Raw genomic sequence first — 22500 nt, 5'->3', positions numbered from 1 at the left:
ATACTAAACTGTTGAATTCCGATCATTATGTTCATTGTTCATTATGTTTAAGTTTCCGTGTAGAATTTACATTTTATAATAAAAATAAATATAGAAAAAAATATAGCCTATAATTTATTTTTATTTTTTATATTGTCATATAGATTTTCGGAACCGCAAGAGAACTCATCAAGAGTCTCGTTAATAACTGAGCGATCGATCAGTAATACATCGATCTCGCTCACAGAGCATGACGTCACGCGAGCAGCAGCCAATCGCGACGCGCTGTCCTCTATAAAGCTCGCGCAGGACTCCTCAACACACTCAGCTTGACTGTGGATACACACATTCAGAAGAGAAGAGACAGGGAAATAAGCGTCAGGTCACTCTGTGTAAGTCAGCTGTCAATCCCTTTTTCATTGGAGAATATTTGATCATATGTGCTGATGTCATTTTATCATTTTTACTGCAAACTATGAATTATTTCTAGTTTCTTCTGACTTGTTTTACACAGTATTGTCCAGCTTGTTCACTGACTGGTGTGCATGGTCATTATAGAGTTTTTAGATTTAAATATAAACTTAATTATGTCTATATGTTCCTTTTGTTCAGAGAGTTTTCAGAGCTAAATATGGAGTTGCACTGCATGAGTTAGTGTATTATAGGGCATTTGCTGAACGTTGAAAGGTGTGTGTGTGTGTGTGTGTGTGTGTCTCAGATATGCGCTGACCTTCAGGCAAATCACCACACGTATAGTTTATCATTAATGGATTTTGCGAAATGCAAATAACCAAACATCATGCATTGGTTAAACTGGAAAATATATCAGTTAGATGCATGCATGAAGTAATAAAGCTAATGCAAGGGTTGCAGAAAGACACACCTTTCTTCTGCATGATTCTGTCCATCATCAGTCGGTCTGATCTCGGGCTTGCGCAGGGAACTCGTTCAGCAATGCCTCTAACGTGTGTGTGTGTGTGTGTGTGTGTGTGTGTGTCTCAGATTTGCGCTGACCTTCAGGCAAATCACTCCAAGTTTAGTTTATTATTAATAGATTTTACAAAATGCAAATAACCAAACATCATGCATTGGTTAAACTGGGAATATATATCAGTTAGTGGAACTAATAAAGCTCACAGGTTGCAGATACATTATTTCTCTCCATCTCGGTCAGTCGCATTGATCTCGGTCTCGTTTTGTGCAGGTAACCTTTTTTTTTTTTTTAGTATTACTACATTTAATGTCATATTCTACAATATTTGACAGCATTATATGAGAACTGAGCTGAGCTGGACGATGACATCACGGTTTCTCCAGAGCGGATATATGAACTAAATTAATCACTTTTTTACAACAAAAATGAGCCATCACTGAACTTCCTTACGCTGGACGCTATTTTCTTCTAGACACAAACTTTGTCGCATTATTTTCCTGTTATCTCTGTAAAGCGCCTTTGAAACGCTGTATTGTAAAGCGCTGTGGAAATAAAGCTGACTCGACCACATTATTTCTCTCTCTCTCTGTCAGTCGTATTGAACTCTCTCTTGTTTTGCGCAGTAACATTTTTTTCCAGTATTAATACATTATTTATCCTGTGTGAAACATCTATCAGTTATTTGCCTCATGCAATGGTTGCAGAAAGACGCATCTTTTCTTTTAGTATTGCTGCTTTATTTCTCTCCATCTCTCTCTTGTTTCGCGCAGGTTCAGCAATGCCTCTAACGGTTGTCCCGTTTCTGGGCCCGATCTCCGTGTCCGAGAGCCTCGTGGCCATCATCACCACATGTGTGGTGTATCTGCTAATGCGCCTCATGCGCACCAAGATCCCCGACGGGCTCCAGAAGCTTCCCGGACCCAAGCCTCTTCCCATCATCGGGAACGTTCTGGAAGTGGGAAGCAACCCGCACCTGAGCCTGACCGCCATGAGTAAGTGTTACGGGCCGGTGTTCCAGATCCAGATCGGCACGCGTCCCGTGGTGGTGCTCAGCGGGAACGAGGTGATCCGACAGGCGCTCATCAAACAGGGCGAGGAGTTCTCCGGGCGTCCCGATCTCTACAGCACCAGGTTCATCAGCGACGGGAAGAGTTTGGCGTTCAGCACGGATAAGGTGGGAGTTTGGCGCGCGCGTCGAAAACTAGCTCTCAGCGCACTGAGGACCTTCTCCACGGTTCAGGGCGAGAGCTCCGAGTATTCCTGCGCTCTGGAAGAACACATCAGCAAAGAGGGACTGTATCTGATCCAGAGGCTTCACACCGTCATGGAGTCCGACGGGAGCTTCGACCCGTTCCGGCACATCGTGGTGTCCGTGGCGAACGTGATCTGCGGGATCTGCTTCGGCCGCCGCTACAGCCACGACGACGACGAGCTGGTGGGTCTGGTGAACCTGAGCGACGAGTTCGGGAAGATCGTTGGAAGCGGGAATCCTGCGGATTTCATCCCGATCCTGCGCATCTTTCCCAGTGCATCCATGAAGAAATTCCTCGCCATCAACGCTCGCTTCAGCAAGTTCATTCAGAAGATCGTCTCGGATCATTACGACACGTTCGACAAGGTGAGCGCGTTTACACGTCAGATCAGTTTAAGCACTTTATATAATAGAAATAACAGAATTCGATTCACGTTTGTTTGTATAACATCGTTTCAAAGCAGATTTACATTAGAAGAAACTGTCTAAGTTAGGTATTTCAGAAATGTACATATACAAATCACAGTTAGCGAAAATGGTAAAAATTTAAACAATGTAATAATTAATGATGCAAACGTCAAAAATGAGACGCATTCGAATTCAGATCTCGTGTGGTTACTCAGATCTATGTCAGATTTAGAAAATCAAAAGTTGTCCGAGTCGCTCAATAATGCGAGATGTGTTTCAGGACAACATCCGTGACATCACCGACTCGCTCATCGACCACTGCGAAGACCGCAAGCTGGACGAGAACTCAAACGTACAAGTGTCCGATGAGAAGATCGTCGGGATCGTCAACGACCTCTTCGGAGCCGGTGAGTTCTGGATCAGGGATGCGCGAGATATCGGCATCAGTCCATATACGTTCATTTGAAATCTAAATCTTATTTAAAGCGATATATTAGGCCGATAAATAGCGTATTGTTCCCTCCAGCTGAGGCGCTTCAGAAGCGCACTGTTCCCCGTGATGGATTTGAATTGAAATATGATATACAATAAGTGCAACGTGTCATATCGGCTGTATAAAATTATCGGTTTTCCAATATAAAGAACTATCGGCCAGAATGTTCATACGGGTGCATGGATGATACTGAGGCGTGTGTGTGTGTGTGTGTGTGTGCTCATCGGCAGGTTTCGACACCATCAGCACGGCTCTGTCCTGGGCTGTCGTCTATCTAGTGTCCTATCCCGAGATCCAGGAACGCCTGCAGGCAGAACTGAGTGAGTGTGTCTAGATGGAGAGATATTGCACTTAAACACAACTGTTTATTACGAGGTGGCGACTCACGTGAACTCATATTGAGCATAACCGACTCTGGGGCACTAACAGATCACAGCCAGCAGTGTAAAATAGTTCTGAATGTCCATGAGATTGTGTTTTAAAATCTTCTGATCTGACAAATGGCATTAATGTTTTGTAGAAGAAAAGATCGGAATGGATCGTACGCCGCGCCTGTCGGACAGACCGGACCTGCCGCTCCTCGAGGCCTTCATCCTGGAGATCTTCCGCCACTCCTCCTTCCTTCCCTTCACCATTCCTCACTGGTGAGTCTAGAGCGGCATCATGAGCTCATGAAGACGTGCGTGACTCGAGCTGACTGTGCTGTGTTCTTCTCTTCCAGCACGTCTAAAGACACGTCGCTCAGTGGATACTTCATTCCCAGAGACACCTGTGTGTTCATCAACCAGTGGCAGGTCAACCACGACCCGTGAGTTTATGATGATGAGTTGATGTACTTGTGAGACGCATTTCCAGTGTCACAGGACTTAAATAATACAAATATATTTAAATAAATAATATAATGCATTTTTTTCCCTAATAATATTTTAAACTGGTATAGTTTATAGTATAATAAATTAGTATCAGGTGGAAATACTATGGTACTTAAAATACCATATATTTTACCATATAGTACCATAGTAAATGTCTAAAATACCATAGTACTTTTTTATAAGCAACACAGTTACTCCTTAAAGGAGTTTTCAAACATGCTTGCCATAAAAGTTTAGAGAACATGTAACAATGTAAAAATAATAATAATAAAAAATATATTAATAGATATGTAAAGATATAAAAAGATTATAATTAAATGGATTAAAATAAATAGTAAATGAAAAATTATTAAAATAGATTTAAAGTCCCCCTATAGTCAATCATTTTCACCAAAATGACATATTTAAACGTTTTTCCTTGAAAAAAAATTCTTCATGTCATAAAATATCTTGAATGTAACTCGACACCCTTGCCTCATTGAGTATGCGCGGTTCTATGAATATGCAAATGAGCCCCGCCTCCACTCACTCAGCTCAGAGATCCACTGGTTGACGATCACACGTTGATCTGATTGGTTACAAGGTAGTTTGTGACGTCAGAAACACCAGCGATTTCAAAGCGTGTGTTTGAGACTGTCTTTGGTTCACTGCAGTTTTAAGGAGGAAATACTCAGCAATGGTGTCGACTTATGAACTTACACATGCTTTGCCTTAAAGCATATTAAACACCACATAGACACATAAACTACATTAAACGCTGGATTTTCACCACAGGGGGACTTTAACTAGATATAGAAATAAGGCCAGTGTAACCGGAAAAAAACACAGAGACGCGTTTTAACCCTTTGTGTCGGTCAAAAATGTACAGAAATGAATTTTTTTAATTCAATGAAATGAATATACAATATTCTAGTTCGATACTGTTTTTTTAATTTAATATTTTGTATTTTTAGGGGATTTTAGGAGATTATGGTACTAAATTATATTTTAGTATTTATAATCCATTTATTCACTTTTTGAGCATAGACCTGACGATTACATTTCCAGCTTAAACTGGTAAATCTTGAACGCTTTAGAGCGACAGACTGAAGTTTGATCTCTTCTCAAAGAAGTTCAGTGAGAGTGTGTTCGGCTGCAGTACCAAACGCTTCCACTAGAGGAAACTCGTCTCGCATTCATGAGCACAAGCGTGACAGGCCCGTTGAACCTGTTTGAATCATCTCCATGATTTGAGTGTGTGTGTGTGTTAACAAAGCAAGTGCCAAAACCTTTACCAAGTTTCGCACCATTCCGATGAAGAATAAAAAAAATCAATAATAATTGACCAAAGAGCAGCGAGTGTCAAACGCATGTATGTTTAATACATTATGTGAAAACAAAGGAAAAGCAGTGCAGTGACGCTTCTGTCTCCACTTGCAGGAAACTGTGGAAGGATCCGTCCTGCTTCAACCCTGACCGGTTCCTCAACGCCGACGGGACGGACATCAACAAGCTGGAAGGAGAGAAAGTTCTGGTGTTCGGCCTGGGCAAGCGGCGCTGCATCGGAGAGTCCATCGGCCGGGCCGAGGTCTTCCTGTTCCTGGCCATCCTTCTCCAGAGGTTAAAGTTCAGCGGGATGCCGGGAGAAATGCTGGACTTGACACCAGAATACGGGCTGACCATGAAGCACAAGCGCTGTCTGCTACGAGTCTCGCCACAACCCGGATACGCCTCCTGATCCGGTCCGAGTCCGTAGCGATCCTGTGAAAAGCTTGCGATGCCAAATATTTGAAAGATGTCAGTTCTGACAGTTCTGGTGCCAGTCGTTTCAGCCGCCATAAAGACCCGTTCACACCAGGAACGATAACTATAGTGAGGGACAATGTACATCCAGCCGGTTGTTCTATCAGAATAAAGCCAACAGGGTGATCAGGATTTATTTATTCTGAGACAACAACCGGCTGGATGTACATTATCCTCTTATTACACGGACACTTGCCACATGAGTAAATAATTAGACATGAAATATTGGTCTGAGTAAATATGTTATTCGCTCTTTAAACGCAGAGCTTCCGCGGAGAGATCAGTTTCAGCGGCGGGATCAAACTAGAAGGACATTCAAGAGATACGGTTTACAGTCATAACACTTATTACACAGCATTTCACCACATTAATAATTATGGGGATCAGAGATATTGATTTCAGATTTAACTGTTTTAAAATCGTACCTGTTTGTATCTCATAATCCAACAGTGAACAAAACAATAGTCACAAAATGGCCGCCGCTGCGTTCCGTGCGCCTCTAAACAGTGAATCGAGCGAGTCTAGTGTAATCGAGCGAGTCTAACAGTTGGGTTTAGCTGACCAAGTCAATAGTGGAATAAAAACAACACAAAATCATGATTTACTCCACAATGTCGTCTTCCATTTTAAATGCGCGATCCCTTTAAATTCGAGTGGATTCTGATTGGCTGTCAGTGTTTTGATCATTCTAAAAAGTGATATCGTTCCTCATATCCGTATCGTTGTAGTTGTGGCGTGAACTCTGCTATTCTTTAATATGATAAAGATAATATCTTTATTGTCGTCTTCATAGTTCTCGTCCTGGTGTGAACGTGCCGTAATCCAGAGTCTCACCTCTATCATGTACATACATCTGCGTTCTCAGATGCAGATGCACGTCTGTAAGAGTTTATCCTTTCAAAACTCAAAAGCTGATAACATATTTGTGCTTCCAAATATAGAGCAGAGATAAGAGCGAGTGCCGGAGCTGCTCGAGTGCCTTTATATTCTCATAAGCTTAATGCCCGACAACAAACACTGAAGCTGTTTTCTGTTTCATTACATCCCAGAATGTGATCCACCTCGTGTAAATATGCTCACACCATAACATGTGCCTGATCTTATGTTTGTACAGTGTTGATCTACTGTTTTTTGTATTTATCAAGGTCCTTCTGGACGATCAATATGATTCTCGATCAAATCTTCCTCCTGAAACGCTGACCTGATACTCTTTGTGACTCTTGTGTAATGAAGGAACTTTACGTCTGAAGTAAATCTGAATAATTCCTGCAAATGTGCTCTCATATCAACTTTGCCAGCAGTTGCATTGTTTTTGCATAAGCTATTTATGATTGCTAAATGAATAATAAAACTTTCATTGTCAATGTCTGTCTCCGTCTGTCTCTATTTAAAGGAATAGTTCACACAAAAATGAAGATTCTGTCATCATTTATTCACCTTCAGGATGCTTTTAAATATACTTTTAAAGGTGCACTGTGTAGTTTAAGTATTTTATTAGCTAAAATCAATGTCTTTATTCATAAATATGTCCTCATTGGTGTAAAATGACCTCTGCCAATGATCTGACTTATCCTCGTAAGCGAAGAATTTCTTATCTTTCTTTACATGGGACGGGTTTACAGTCCATGGAGGCTTCCATGTCGTTCCGCCATCTTGAAAAACTATAATAGCAGAGAGGGACAAAAAGCACTAGCCTATCTCAACCCGTTTCCACATCGCGTGTTCGTTCAGAGCCAGCGTCACGTGACTGAACCCCGCTGGAACGGACACGGAGATCAGAGGCGCTGCTCACGGTCCCGGCACACTTCATAATGCAGGATCATAGTTATGCCGAGCCACAGGAGAAGGAATCCTTGTCGCCAAAAAAGCCACAAATTTTACGTAAGAGGAAACGTGACCGGCGATTTAAAAAAACGAGGGTTAATGTCGGGATAGCTTTTCCCAGGTGGAAAGAGCTAATGAAGGAGAAAGACGCTGAAGTCGCCTGCTTTCTTCTCGACAGGTAAGTCAATGTTACGGTCTAAATTACAAGCTTTTTTTCATTGCTTGGTTGTGTACATTATTATATATGCAGCATAACAGTAGAACATGTATAGTTAAACTCGACGAAGTGATATTGGAAGACATGTTGTCATAGCTTCTTGGTACATGACGGCTACCGTAGTTGCAACGCATTTGAAAAAGCGAGGCGCTGGAGAGCCGCTAGATGGGAGAAATTCCTACACAGTGTTCCTTTAAAATTAAATTACTTAAAAAAATTACAATTTATTTTAAATATTAATTACTTTTAAAAATAAATAAAATGATCTTAAATTAAGCAAACAATAAAATTTGTATATGTACATTCCTGAAATACATAACTTAGACAGTCACCCCTGATAACAGATCTCTCTAAATTGTAATGTGGACTCATGAATTTTCTGTAAAGCTGCTTTTAAAGGATGTGTATTGTGAAAAGCGCTATACAAATAAATGTGAATTGAAAAATTTAAATGTGAATAAATAAATAAACACATTTAACATCAGATTTGTCACAGAATCAGCCACACCTTCATCATGCCCTCAGCACCAGATTCCTACACACATTCCTAATCACCCGATTACTGATCAACACCACCTGCACGCAATCATAACAGTCACCATAAAGACCAGCACACCCAGTTCACATTGTCTGGTCTCGTTGTTCAACCCTGAACTTCTACCTGACTATCTATCTGTGCACTACTTACCTGTGCTCTACTTACCTGTGCTCTACTGTACGATACTTACCTGTGCGATACTTACCTGTGCACGACTTACATGTGCTCTACTTACCTGTGCTCTACTTACCTGTGCACGACTTACATGTGCTCTACTTACCTGTGCTCTACTTACCTGTGCTCTACTTACCAGTACGATACTTACCTGTGCACTACTTACCTGTGCGATACTTACCTGTGCACGACTTACCTGTGCTCTACTTACCTGTGCTCTACTTACCTGTGCTCTACTTACCAGTACGATACTTACCTGTGCAATACTTACCTGTACGATACTTACCTGTGCGATACTTACCTGTGCGATACTTACCTGTGCACTACTTACCTGTACGATACTTACCTGTGCGATACTTACCTGTGCACGACTTACATGTGCGATAACTACCTGTGCGATACTTACCTGTGCACTACTTACCTGTACGATACTTACCTGTGCACTACTTACCTGTACGATACTTACCTGTGCGATACTTACCTGTGCAATACTTACCTGTGCACTACTTACCTGTACGATACTTACCTGTGCTCTACTTACCTGTGAAATACTAACTTGTGCAATATGACCTACTTACCTGTGCTCTACTTACCTGTGCGATACTTACCTGTGAAATACTAACTTGTGCAATACTAACCTGTGCAATTCTAGCCTTTGCAATACTTTCCTGTGCAATACTTACCTGTGCGATACTTACCTGTGCGATACTTACCTGTGCACTACTTACCTGTACGATACTTACCTGTGCTCTACTTACCTGTGCTCTACTTACCTGTACGATACTTACCTGTGCGATACTTACCTGTGCACTACTTACCTGTGCACGACTTACATGTGCTCTACTTACCTGTGCGATACTTACCTGTGCGATACTTACCTGTGCACTACTTACCTGTGCACGACTTACATGTGCTCTACTTACCTGTGCGATACTTACCTGTGCGATACTTACCTGTGCACTACTTACCTGTACGATACTTACCTCTGCGATACTTACCTGTGCACTACTTACCTGTGAAATACTAACTTGTGCAATACTAACCTGTGCAATTCTAGCCTGTGCAATACTTTCCTGTGCGATACTTACCTGTGACCTACTTACCTGTGCTCTACTTACCTGTGCGATACTTACCTGTGCGATACTTACCTGTGAAATACTTACCTGTGAAATACTAGCTTGTGCAATACTAACCTGTGCAATTCTAGCCTGTGCAATACTTTCCTGTGCAATACTTACCTGTGACCTACTTACCTGTGCGATACTTACCTGTGTGATACTTACCTGTGACCTACTTACCTGTGTGATACTTACCTGTGACCTACTTACCTGTGCACGACTTACCTGTACGATACTTACCTGTGCACTACTTACCTGTGCGATACTTACCTTTACGATACTTACCTGTGCACTACTTACCTGTGTGATACTTACCTGTGCTCTACTTACCTGTACCAGACTTACCTGTGCGATACTTACCTGTGCGATACTTACCTGTGCACTACTTACCTGTGCTCTACTTACCTGTACGATACTTACCTGTGCGATACTTACCTGTGAAATACTAACTTGTGCAATACTAACCTGTGCAATTCTAGCTTGTGCAATACTTTCCTGTGTGATACTTACCTGTGCTCTACTTACCTGTGAAATACTAACTTGTGCAATACTAACCTGTGCACTACTAGCCTGTGCAATACTTTCCTGTGCACTCCTAACCTGTGCAATACTAACCTGTGCACTACTAGCCTGTGAATTGAACTGTCTCATCCTTTGTCTTCTTCAGTCTTCTACAGTCTTCTTCAGTCTTCTACAGTCTTCTTCAGTCTTCTACAGTCTTCTTCAGTCTTCTGTGTGTCTTCAGTCCTCCAGCCACTTCTCTCCACTGCCTACTAAAGATAAGTCTATTCTTCCATATGCCAGTATCTCCAGAACTATCTGCAATCCAGAGACTCACCTGCTGTTAACCTGTGTGTCATTCAATAACTCCTTTCACATTTTACCTGTTTGCAATCTTCTATTCTGTGAATACAGTAGCTCACTATGGTGAGTAGAAAGAATATATTATGTAACTTAACAGAAACTGATTTTAGATGTCTAATATCAGTTTTTCAGTCTATAGCTAAATTACATAGTTGTTTATAAAAGATAGATGCTTATTACATTTTAGGGTGGGGGTCCCTTGCATGAGGAGGATCAAGAATATCATGTGAAATATTGATATTGTTATTATTTTCTCCAGTGGTGTGTGGTGTGATACTGTCATGGTGTGGTCATGATGTCATTTCCTGTTGTCCAGGTGCAGGTGTGTTTCAGGGCAAAGCGTGTGCCTGTCCATCTCCGTCTATCAGGTACAGAGGAAGAGACTGTCATCTAGTTACAAATGAAAGACCTAACCATTGTTTTCATTTTGAGAATAGAAATGACCAGACTGTATGTGCGAGAGTTACCCATGTTTAACTACTGAAAGGGGAAGATTTTTATAAGTATTCCTTGACTGTAGAGCATATTTTATTGGAATGTCCTGCTTTAATATGATACTAGGCAACGTTTTATTCAGAAAACTACATTAATAGACTTTTTTTTAAAGTTTCTCCTGGGAAGAAAAGATTTTATATATTTTTATTGTTGTTATTTCTGTTTTATTTGTTTGTAGAGATAATATTGTTAAATGATTGTAAGTTAGTTTAAATTTTGTTATTATGATTATTTAAACTGTATTACTCTTGAGTTCGCCATGAATATGTTGCTGATATGGCATTAATTAAATAATAAATACATTAAATTATTACAAGTATTATAAATTCTCCCTCTTTTACGCAGTGCGTTAGACATGAAGGAACTGAAGGTTCTGGAGATTGGCAGAGGAATCAGCCATCATCATCATCCTCATCATCAATTGAGAGATCCTGGTTGGCGTGTGAAGCGGACTAACATGTGAAGTTAGTGTGACAGACTTGTTGAATCACATGACCTAGAACTCAGCATGTGCTGTTTTTCAGGTGTGTGTGATTTATTGTGGCAAATATAAACCATGATGGTCAACGTTGCGAGTTTGTGAACGTTCGTCACCATTTACACCTCACGTCGTTCCCTCTCAGTGTTGTTTTCTTCATAGACTGTTCAATCTTTCTGCAATGTTGTTTGATTCCCAACATTTTTCAGAATATGTTCTTTTATTAACAAGCATGATAGTAACAGGCATGACAGTAACAGGCATGACAGTAACAGGCATGACAGTAACAGGCATGACAGTAACATGTATGACAGTACAATGTATGACAGTGGACAGTAACACGCATGACAGTAACACGCATGACAGTAACACATATGACAGTAACACATATGACAGTAACATGTATGACAGTAACACGCATGACAACAACATGTATGTCAGTAACACACATGACAGTAACACATATGACAGTAACACGCATGACAGTAACACGCATGACAACAACATGTATGTCAGTAACACGCATGACAGTAACACATATGACAACAACATGTATGTCAGTAACACGCATGACAGTAACACATATGACAGTAACACGCATGACAGTAACACGTATGACAACAACATGTATGTCAGTAACACGCATGACAGTAACACATATGACAACAACATGTATGTCAGTAACACGCATGACAGTAACACATATGACAGTAACATGTATGACAGTAACACGCATGACAACAACATGTATGTCAGTAACACGCATGACAGTAACACATATGACAATAACACGCATGACAACAACATGTATGTCAGTAACACGTATGACAGTAACACATATGACAGTAACATGTATGACAGTAACACGCATGACAACAACATGTATGTCAGTAACACGCATGACAGTAACACATATGACAATAACACGCATGACAACAACATGTATGTCAGTAACACGCATGACAGTAACACATATGACAGTAACATGTATGACAGTAACACGCATGACAACAACATGTATGTCAGTAACACGCATGACAGTAACACATATGACAATAACACGCATGACAACAACATGTATGTCAGTAACACGCATGACAGTAACACGCATGACAGTAACAGTAACACGTATGACAGTAACACGTATGACAGTAACATGTATGACAGTAACACGTATGACAGTAACATGTATGACAGTAACACGCATGACAGTAACACGTATGACAGTAACAGTAACATGTATGACAGTAACATGTATGACAGTAACACGTATGACAGTAACACGTATGACAGTAACACGTATGACAGTAACACGCATGACAGTAACATGTACGACAGTAACACGTATGACAGTAACACGTATGACAGTAACAGTAACACGTATGACAGTAACAGTAACACGTATGACAGTTACACGTATGACAGTAACAGTAACACGTATGACAGTAACACGCATGACAGTAACATGTATGACAGTAACACGCATGACAGTAACACGTATGACAGTAACAGTAACACGTATGACAGTAACATGTATGACAGTAACACGCATGACAGTAACACGCATGACAGTAACACGTATGACAGTAACACGTATGACAGTAACAGTAACACGTATGACAGTAACACGCATGACAGTAACATGTATGACAGTAACACGCATGACAGTAACACGTATGACAGTAACAGTAACACGTATGACAGTAACACGTATGACAGTAACATGTATGACAGTAACATGTATAACAGTAACACGTATGACAGTAACACGTATGACAGTAACACGCATGACAGTAACATGTATGACAGTAACACGCATGACAGTAACACGTATGACAGTAACAGTAACACGTATGACAGTAACACGTATGACAGTGGACAGTTACACGTATGACAGTAACACGCAGTGCGTGATGAATGTAGTCTGATGAATGTAGTCCTGAAATCACAGACCTTCCCCTCCATCACATTAGATGCAATTTAAAACCACTACAAACAAGCTTTGTGTTCATTTACAATCCAGATATTCCTGTTGAAGTGCAGAAATATAATCTAGTGTGGGTCGAGATGTTTGTGTAAGAGGCATTCAGAGGTTACATGATCCACCCCTGTTACTATCATCTGCGGTTCGTTAGACAGCGTGTTATTACAGACGCGCGGCAGCGATTAATGAGTGAGGAAGATTAAAGCCGCTGTTGTTCATTTACAAGCCAGAGGACTTTTGAACAGGCCGTGTTTGATGACCTTTGGCTTCGGGCAGATCTGTGTGCAGAATTAGTACAGTGTGCACTTTTTGTTCCCTTTAGAGCGATTCCGAGGCATTTCCAGGAAATTTTCCTGAATGGGAGATTGACTTATCATTGTGTCAGGCTGCCGTCTGGCATCTTCGGTGGCATTTCCTCTGCTGATAGTGCGCGACCTCCACAGATTCCCATAGCGTGCTAACGGCCTATACTAAAGTTCCTCTTTATAACAAGCGTGTGACTAAGATCAATAAACAGCGCCCCCTCCCCTCCTGAGGAAGAGGTTACGCAAGGCAAGTTTACGTGCCTTTCTCCCCTTTTCTCTTTCTCTTTCCTTCTTTCATTCTCAGCACAGGAAATTCCCCACAGTAGGAAGTGGAGTGAGTCGCAGTGTGCCGGCGAGGGCAGAAGATATTGATTGAGAAGGCGGTTCACCTTTTCTTTTCTCGGTGTAATCTCTCCCCTCGCAGGCTGCTGGCCAACAGCTAATGCACAAATTACACGGGGCCGAGGTGCAGACGGACAGGGGCAGGGCCGGTGTTTTCACACGCGATGTTCGGCACCGCTGCTCACTCCAGGTCCTGCAAACAAAAGGACAAGAGATGTTTGAGGTCGAGATCAGGCCTTCACAAACCTTCCCGTCTGATCTCGCACACTGCAAAAAATGCTTTTCTTACTTGGTGTTTTTGTCTTTTTTCCAGTCCAAATGTCTAAAAATTCTTAAATCAAGAAGCATTTACTAGATAAGTAAAATGACATAAGAAATTCTGTCTTGTTTCCTGATTTAAAAAAAAATTAAATAAATTAAAACAAGCAAAATGATCTGCCAAAGGGGTAAGAAAAAAAATCTTGGTTTCCATTTGAATTAATATTTTTTTCTCACCCCATTGGAGGATACTTTTGCTTGTTTTAAGCAAAAACTCACTGACTTTTTTAACAAGATAGAATTTCTTATGTCATTTTACTCATCTATTAAATGCTTCTTGATTTAAGAATGTTTTAGATATTTGGACTGGAAACAATACATAAATACTAAGTAAGAAAAGCATTTTGTGCAGTGCATTGAGCTGCTGAACTTTAGAGGTGCAAAAAGAAACATTCACCTCATGCATGACAGTGCAAGTACAGCAACAAGAACAGAATATTTTAATTAACTGTCAAAGAAATGAATACTTTTTTTCAGCTAGAATGCACTGAATTGATCAAAAGTGACAGTAAAGACATTACAAAAGATTCTATTTCAAATAAATGCTGAACTCTCCGTCAAACTTTCAAGAATCCTGAAAAACAAAATATATCACGGCTTTCACAAAACGTTTTCAACATTCTTGAGCATCAAATCCTCATATTAGAGTGATTTGTGAAGGATCATGTGACACTGAAGACTGGAGTAATGATGCTGAACATTCAGCTTTGATCACAGGAATAAATTACACTTTACTGTATATTCACATAGAAAACAGATGATTTACATTGGAATAATATTTCGTGATTTTTACTGTATTTTTGATCAACTAAATGCAGCCAATGCATTTAGCAATGACTAGTTGTAATATATTTAGCTTCACCCTGAGCCGGTGCAGTGATTCTATCACACTAGCCTATAGTCTTGCGGCTCTACTTTTGAAGCGGTGTGTATTTCAGTGTTTATTCTTCCTCTATTGTGGACAATCCTCTGTTTGAATGTTATTTTCTGTGCTGAGAGATTCATTGCATCGAGACTGTGGAATATTCTTCCGGCTTCCAGCTCATAAACGAACTCTCCTGCCCTCGCTGATTGTTTTGCACATGTATCTCTCTGTTTCAAAGGCTGGAAGTTTACTTAAGGTGTTTTTTTGCCCTTGCTCTAATATTCCTGTCACTTCCTTCCTGTTCTTGATTGGTCGTGTCAGGTGGGCGTTGTTTTTGGCTGACACTGTTTTCCGATTGTCTGTCAATCTCAGTGTGAGAACCTGAGAAACGATTCCCTGCAACCTGAACGAATGTCACGACGCCTCCTGCGGCCCACAGTTTCTCTGTAGTATCGAGGAACACTATTTACTGTAAACTGATTTTAGGCCTGTGAATACGTTGTGTGATTGCATGCTTAGAGAGAAATGATGTCATGTGTGGTGACACTAGTAACGGCATGCAGGAAACATGAACTGCTCTATAAACTGTAGGAAAGGTTCTGCTCTTATTCAGTGAGGACACATCAAACTGATCAAAAGGGACATTAAAGACATTTATAATGTTATAAAAAAAAAAAAAGTATTTCAAATAAACAATGTTCTATTCATCAAAGAATCCTGCAAAATAAAATGTATCACGGTTTCCACCAAAATATGACAGTTTTGTTAGTCAATCTGTTTTCAACACTGATAATATTTATGATAAGTGTTTCTTGATCATCAAATCATCATATTAGAATGATTTCTGAAGGATCATGTGACCCTGAAGACTGGAGTAATGATGCTGAACATTCAGCTTTGATCACAGGAATAAATTACACTTTACTGTATATTCACATAGAAAACAGTTATTTTAAATTTAAATAATATTTCACAATTTTTTACTGTATTTTTGATCAAATAAATGCAGCCTTGCTGCGCAGAAGAAACTTTTCGAAATCTCACCGACCCCAAACTTTTGAACATGATAATTAATGAATTAATATGTGTCCCCTGAATTGGGACTGAAGCATGTGCCAGATTTGAGATCCGGTCATGTAGACGCTGTCAGACAGAGATAAACGCGTATACGGGACGTTTGCGGTAAGGATGAGACACACTCATTCCTGGTGATGTCAGCATGAGGGTATAAGGACTTTCTGATTGATTTATTCATATTTTCCTCTCCGGGGAACTTCCAGCTTTCGATCTGAGCTCTACGGAATGAAATCCGAGCTAATCTTGAGAAACAGTATCAGTAAATCCCTGGACTTCTAGTAAACGGGTGAATCTCACTGAAACCTGCCAGAAGCGTGTCCGGGTCACATTTCACCCCAAAATCAAAAGAAAAGGCAGCGTGACACAGGAAATATCATTATCATTAATGTATCATGACAGAATGCTATTATTTATGCATCATAGAGGCATCTGATGCACTGCCTTAAAGTGATTAAAAGTTAAAAATACAGTACTTTTGACTATAATACAGTAGAAAATTACTGTAATAAGGTACAGTGGGTACGGAAAGTATTCAGACCCCCTTAAATGTTTCACTCTTTGTTATATTGCAGCCATTTGCTAAAATCATTTAAGTTCATTTTTTTCCCCTCATTATTGTACACACAGCACCCCATATTGACAGAAAAACACAGAATTGTTGACATTTTTGCACATTTATTAAAAAAGAAAAACTGAAATATCACATGGTCCTAAGTATTCAGACCCTTTGCTCAGTATTTAGTAGAAGCACCCTTTTGATCTAATAAAGCCATGAGTCTTTTTGGGAAAGATGCAACAAGTTTTTCACACCTGGATTTGGGTATCCTCTGCCATTCCTCCTTGCAGATCCTCTCCAGTTCTGTCCGGTTGGATGGTAAACGTTGGTGGACAGCCATTTTCAGGTCTCTCTAGAGATGCTCAATTGGGTTTAAGTCAGGGCTGTGGCTGGGCCATTCAAGAACAGTCACGGAGTTGTTGTGAAGCCACTCCTTCGTTATTTTAGCTGTGTGCTTAGGGTCATTGTCTTGTTGGAAGGTGAACCTTCGGCCCAGTCTGAGGTCCAGAGCACTCTGGAGAAGGTTTTCGCCCAGGATATCCCTGTACTTGGCCGCATTCATCTTTCCCTCGATTGCAACCAGTCGTCCACACCCCCACAGCATGATGCTGCCACCACCATGCTTCACTGTTGAGACTGTATTGGACAGGTGATGAGCAGTGCCTGGTTTTCTCCACACATACCGCTTAGAATTAAGGCCAAAAAGTTCTATCTTGGTCTCATCAGACCAGAGAATCTTATTTATCACCATCTTGGAGTCCTTCAGGTGTGCTTTCATGTGTTTTGCACTGAGGAGAGGCTTCGGTCGGGCCACTCTGCCATAAAGCCCTGACTGGTGGATGGCTGCAGTGATGGCTGACTTACTACAACTTTCTCCCATCTCCCGACTGCATCTCTGGAGCTCAGCCACAGTGATCTTTGGGTTCTTCTTTACCTCTCTCACCAAGGCTCTTCTCCCCCGATAGCTCAGTTTGGCAGGACGGCCAGCTCTAGGAAGGGTTCTGGTCGTCCCAAACGTCTTCCATTTAAGGATTATGGAGGCCACTGTGCTCTTAGGAACCTTAAGTGCAGCAGATTTTTTTTTGTAACCTTGGCCAGATCTGTGCCTTGCCACAATTCTGTGTCTGAGCTCTTCAGGCAGTTCCTTTGACCTCTGAAGAGCTGTAAGGTCTTATATAGACAGGTGTGTGGCTTTCCTAATCAAGTCCAATCAGTATAATCAAACACAGCTGGACTCAAATGAAGGTGTAGAACCATCTCAAGGATGATCAGAAGAAATGGACAGCACCTGAGTTAAATATATGAGTGTCACAGCAAAGGGTCTGAATACTTAGGACCATGTGATATTTCAGTTTTTCTTTTTTAATAAATGTGCAAAAATGTCAACAATTCTGTGTTTTTCTGTCAATATGGGGTGCTGTGTGTACAATAATGAGGAAAAAAAAAGAACTTAAATGATTTTAGCAAATGGCTGCAATATAACAAAGAGTGAAACATTTAAGGGGGTCTGAATACTTTCTGTACCCACTGTAACTGTAATAAAGCATATCGAGAAACAACGAGGCTTGTAGATACGTCACACTAATGAGAATTGGTGCAATCTAAAAAATGCAGGGATGTTTTAACCCAAATTTGGGTCAAATATGGACAAACCCAGCCGTTGGGTTAAATATTTAAATTACGTGTTAAACCCAACGGTTGGGTTTGTCCATATTTGACCCAAATTTGGGTTAAAACATCCCTGCATTCTTTAGATTCTCTATTTTTTTTTTTTTATCTCCTTTGATTTCAGGGTCAAATGTGACCTGATTGTGTTCGTGAGATGTTTGTGCAAAGAATGTAAAACGGGCCGTTATCAGACGAGCTGAAGATCTAATCTGGACACTGCAGAACGCGCTTACATAACCCCACACCAGAGACCACTGGTGTTAATTGGGTATTAGATTGATTAGGCTGTGTGTGTGTGTGTGTGTCTCGCGTGAGAGCGCGGCGCGCCTGGCACTGACTGACACACTGCGTGCGAGAGTGTGTTAGCGTGAGAGCTCAGCTGGGCTGGGGCTGAACACCAGGTTTTTCCAGTTTTTTTGTTCCCGAGCCTCTTTTTTTTTGTTTTTGCTTTGTTCGAGCATGCATTAGTACACAAGTGTATCAGCGCAGCGCTATCCTGATCTCGCGGACACACGCATCGCTCGCACGCGCACAACGCCTCACGCCCCGTTACTGATGCTGGGAAGAGTAACGGGAGGAATGGGAGTCAGGCCTGTTGTTGGGATGGGATACACCCGACTCCTTCTTTAAACGCTGACCTGGAAGAGGTTGTGTGTGTAATTAGACACTCGTGCTGTCACGCAAGGATCGCAGGTTGATGCTCATGGACACGTTCACAGCGTCGTCAGAGTTCTGTGAACTTCTGTAGTGGTGATGAATGATGAAACTACAACATGTTTGTCTTCCCGTTTGCCTCAGTAGCAAAAGAAAGATCCATGATAGTGTTTCTATGACTTTCCAAAAGAGGAGATTGATTGCATTGGTCAGGAGAGAGCGATCACTCTCTGTAATCTAATGCCAAGGCAATTTAACACAAAATATAGAGTTATAAATGTACATTCATTTTTTATTTTTTTTTATTAAAATATACAAAAACTTTGCTAGATTTACAGTGTTAAAGTGCCTTTTGCAAGGTTTTCCTGCTTGAATGTTGATTATTCTCCTCATATTCTCCATTGTTGCGGCTCCTCTCTTCCCAGTCTGTCAGTAACGCTCTGTTTACTTCCTGTCTCTATGAAGCCCCTCCTTCTGAAAAGCACACTGTGCTCTGATTGGTCGGCTGGAGCAGTGTTTTGTGATTGGTTGAAATGTCCCGCCCCTTTCCATAACCGCCAGTTTCGACTTCTACTGATTGTTTTCAATACTAACATTTTTTTGTTATTTGTGTTATAATGTTATTTCTTCTGATGTTGCAGTGAATCTTCTGTCCACTGCCTTGCATTTGTTAAGACAGTGAGGGCCCGTTCTCACCACAGATGATAACTATAACCATAAAGGTCTGTCTTTGATCTTTGCTGTGGAGTTTCACACAATTTTTCCTCAGTTTCTCCGGCTGTTCCTGAAGGCTTTAAGGCCCTGATTCTCCCAGTGCTCTCTGTGTTTTGGGACAGTCCCGTGTCTCGCCTCTCGCTCCTCTTCCAGACGTATTTTGGGACTCGATGTTATCAGAGCGAGTGTTGATGAATCCGTCTTCCACTACACATCCGCTTCCGGATCCACACTGGAACGCTGTTTGGTTTTAAAAATATCCCAGAGATAAACAAGCAGAGCAAATTACCTCCAGAAAGCTGCGTGCCGATTCCCCGTTCACCAGAGCATGGCGTGTCAAGATGTGCCGATAGAGACGTGCTCAGAAAACACCAGGCACATGAGAGCGCCACACCCAAGATGGCCGCCGGATTAACCCTTAAACCTGACATGCACAGCCAGTGACCAGAGCCAGCCTGCGTTTGACTCATTTAATAACACTTTTATTCATCAATAACACATTCAAAGACATTTATAATATGCAAATAAATGCTGTTCTTTTGAACTTTCTATTCATCAAAGAATCCTTAAAAAAAAAAATGTATCACAGTTTCCACAAACATACGAACTGTTTTCTTGATCATCAAATCATCATATTAGAGTGATTTCTGAAGGATCATGTGACACTGAAGACTGGAGTAATGATGCTGAACATTCAGCTTTGATCACAGGAATAAATTACACTGTATATTCACATAGACAACAGATATTTTGAATTTAAATAATATTTTACAATTTTTTACTGTATTTTTGATCAAATAAACGCAGCCTTGAAGAGCAGAAGAGACTCTTTGAAATTAAAATTACACTGCATTCAATCTAAAGATTTGTTCAATTCATGCGTTCCCTGGGAATCGAACCCATGACTTAGGCGTTGCAAGCGTCATGATCTGCTGTATGAGCCAATGGAATCAATGTAGTTTTGTGTCTTATTGCTTTTAAAACTACAAATGTCGATGAAAACATGATTTTGTGAATCAAACTGATTGATGTCGTCCGTCCTCAAGAAGATCCAGTGATGGCGGGGAAATGAGGGTTAATAGCGGAATGTAGAGGTGTGTGTTATTTACAGCTGATAGTGTAAGATGAAGACCTCTGAGAACACACACACTCACAGGAACACACTCACAGAAACACACTCACAGAAACACACACCCACAGAAACACACTCACAGAAACACACACCCACAGAAACACACTCACAGAAACACACTCACAGAAACACACACACACAGAAACACACACACAGAAACACTCACTCACAGAAACACACTCACAGAAACACACACTCACAGAAACACACACTCACAGAAACACACACTCACAGAAACACAAACTCACTCACAGAAACACACACTCACAGAAACACACACACACACACACACACACTCACAGAAACACACACTCACAGAAACACACACTCACAGAAACACACTCACAGAAACACACACTCACAGAAACACACTCACAGAAACACACACTCACAGAAACACACACTCACTCACAGAAACACACTCACAGAAACACACACTCACAGAAACACACGCTCACAGAAACACACACTCACAGAAACACACACTCACTCACAGAAACACACACTCACAGAAACACACACTCACTCACAGAAACACACTCACAGAAACACACACTCACAGAAACACACGCTCACAGAAACACACTCACAGAAACACACACTCACAGAAACACACACTCACAGAAACACACTCACAGAAACACACACTCACAGAAACACACACTCACTCACAGAAACACACACTCACAGAAACACACGCTCACAGAAACACACTCACAGAAACACACACTCACAGAAACACACGCTCACAGAAACACACTCACAGAAACACACACTCACAGAAACACACACTCACAGAAACACACTCACAGAAACACACACTCACAGAAACACACACTTATGTAACGACCCCTGTGACTGAAGTTCAGTAATGGTTCAGAGATTAAACCAGTTCAAACAAGTTAGCAGCATTTAACTCAAGAAACGACCCCTGTAAGACACACACAGTCACACACACACACAGTCACACACACACACACGTTTTTGTACTTTACAGAGAGACAATAATGGTCTCATTTTCAAAAAGTCGCACTTTGAAACTCATAATCAGAATTTTGCGTTTTCAGCCCCAGAAACACCAGTGTCGTGTGTAAACGAAAGGCCAAAACTCACAGAAACTTCCCATGTTTAGTTGAAAGCGGTGTTGTGTGTCTCTTCCTGCAGTGATAGGGTTAGGTTAGGGTTAGTTATGATGTTAGGTTAGGGTTAGTTATGATGTTAGGTTAGGGTTAGTTATGATGTTAGGTTAGGGTTAGTTATGATGTTAGGTTAGGGTTAGTTATGATGTTAGGTTATGATGTTAGGTTAGGGTTAGTTATGATGTTAGGTTAGGGTTAGTTATGATGTTAGGTTAGGGTTAGTTATGATGTTAGGGTTAGTCAGGTCAGGTCGAGTCTCCTTCATTTATACAGCGCTTTAACAGTATAGATGTTTCACAGCAGCTCTACAGTGCTAAC

General features: G+C 41.0%; 2 protein-coding genes across 3 annotated transcripts in view; both read left to right on the top strand.

The window, feature by feature from the left end:
• Positions 1–307: 307 nt before the first annotated feature.
• Positions 308–7084, top strand: cyp1a (cytochrome P450, family 1, subfamily A). 2 transcript variants are annotated; one of them, XM_084409951.1, is made up of 7 exons: positions 308–371; positions 1684–2531; positions 2854–2980; positions 3297–3386; positions 3587–3710; positions 3788–3874; positions 5358–7084. In XM_084409951.1, exons 2-7 carry the CDS (start codon positions 1692–1694, stop codon positions 5653–5655), a joined length of 1566 nt encoding a protein of 521 aa, XP_084266077.1. In that variant the 5' UTR covers positions 308–371; positions 1684–1691; the 3' UTR covers positions 5656–7084. The 2 variants fall into 2 exon arrangements, with proteins under 2 accessions (XP_084266077.1, XP_084266076.1); XM_084409950.1 differs by lacking the exon at positions 308–371 and adding an exon at positions 967–1183.
• Positions 7085–7589: 505 nt separating this feature from the next.
• Positions 7590–22500, top strand: part of cskl (c-src tyrosine kinase-like) — a 74629-nt gene continuing 59718 nt past the window's right edge. The window contains exons 1-3 of the mRNA XM_084408830.1: positions 7590–7722; positions 10259–10823; positions 11296–11414. The gene's annotated coding sequence lies outside the window, so the exon portion shown is untranslated. The remainder of the gene's footprint in view (positions 7723–10258; positions 10824–11295; positions 11415–22500) is intronic.

This window comes from Rutilus rutilus (genome assembly GCF_951802725.1).
Source record: "Rutilus rutilus genome assembly, chromosome: 5".
NCBI lineage: Eukaryota > Metazoa > Chordata > Actinopteri > Cypriniformes > Leuciscidae > Rutilus > Rutilus rutilus.
The sequence above is the reverse complement of the archived record's forward strand: the minus strand, read 5'-3'. Positions and strand labels throughout refer to the sequence as shown.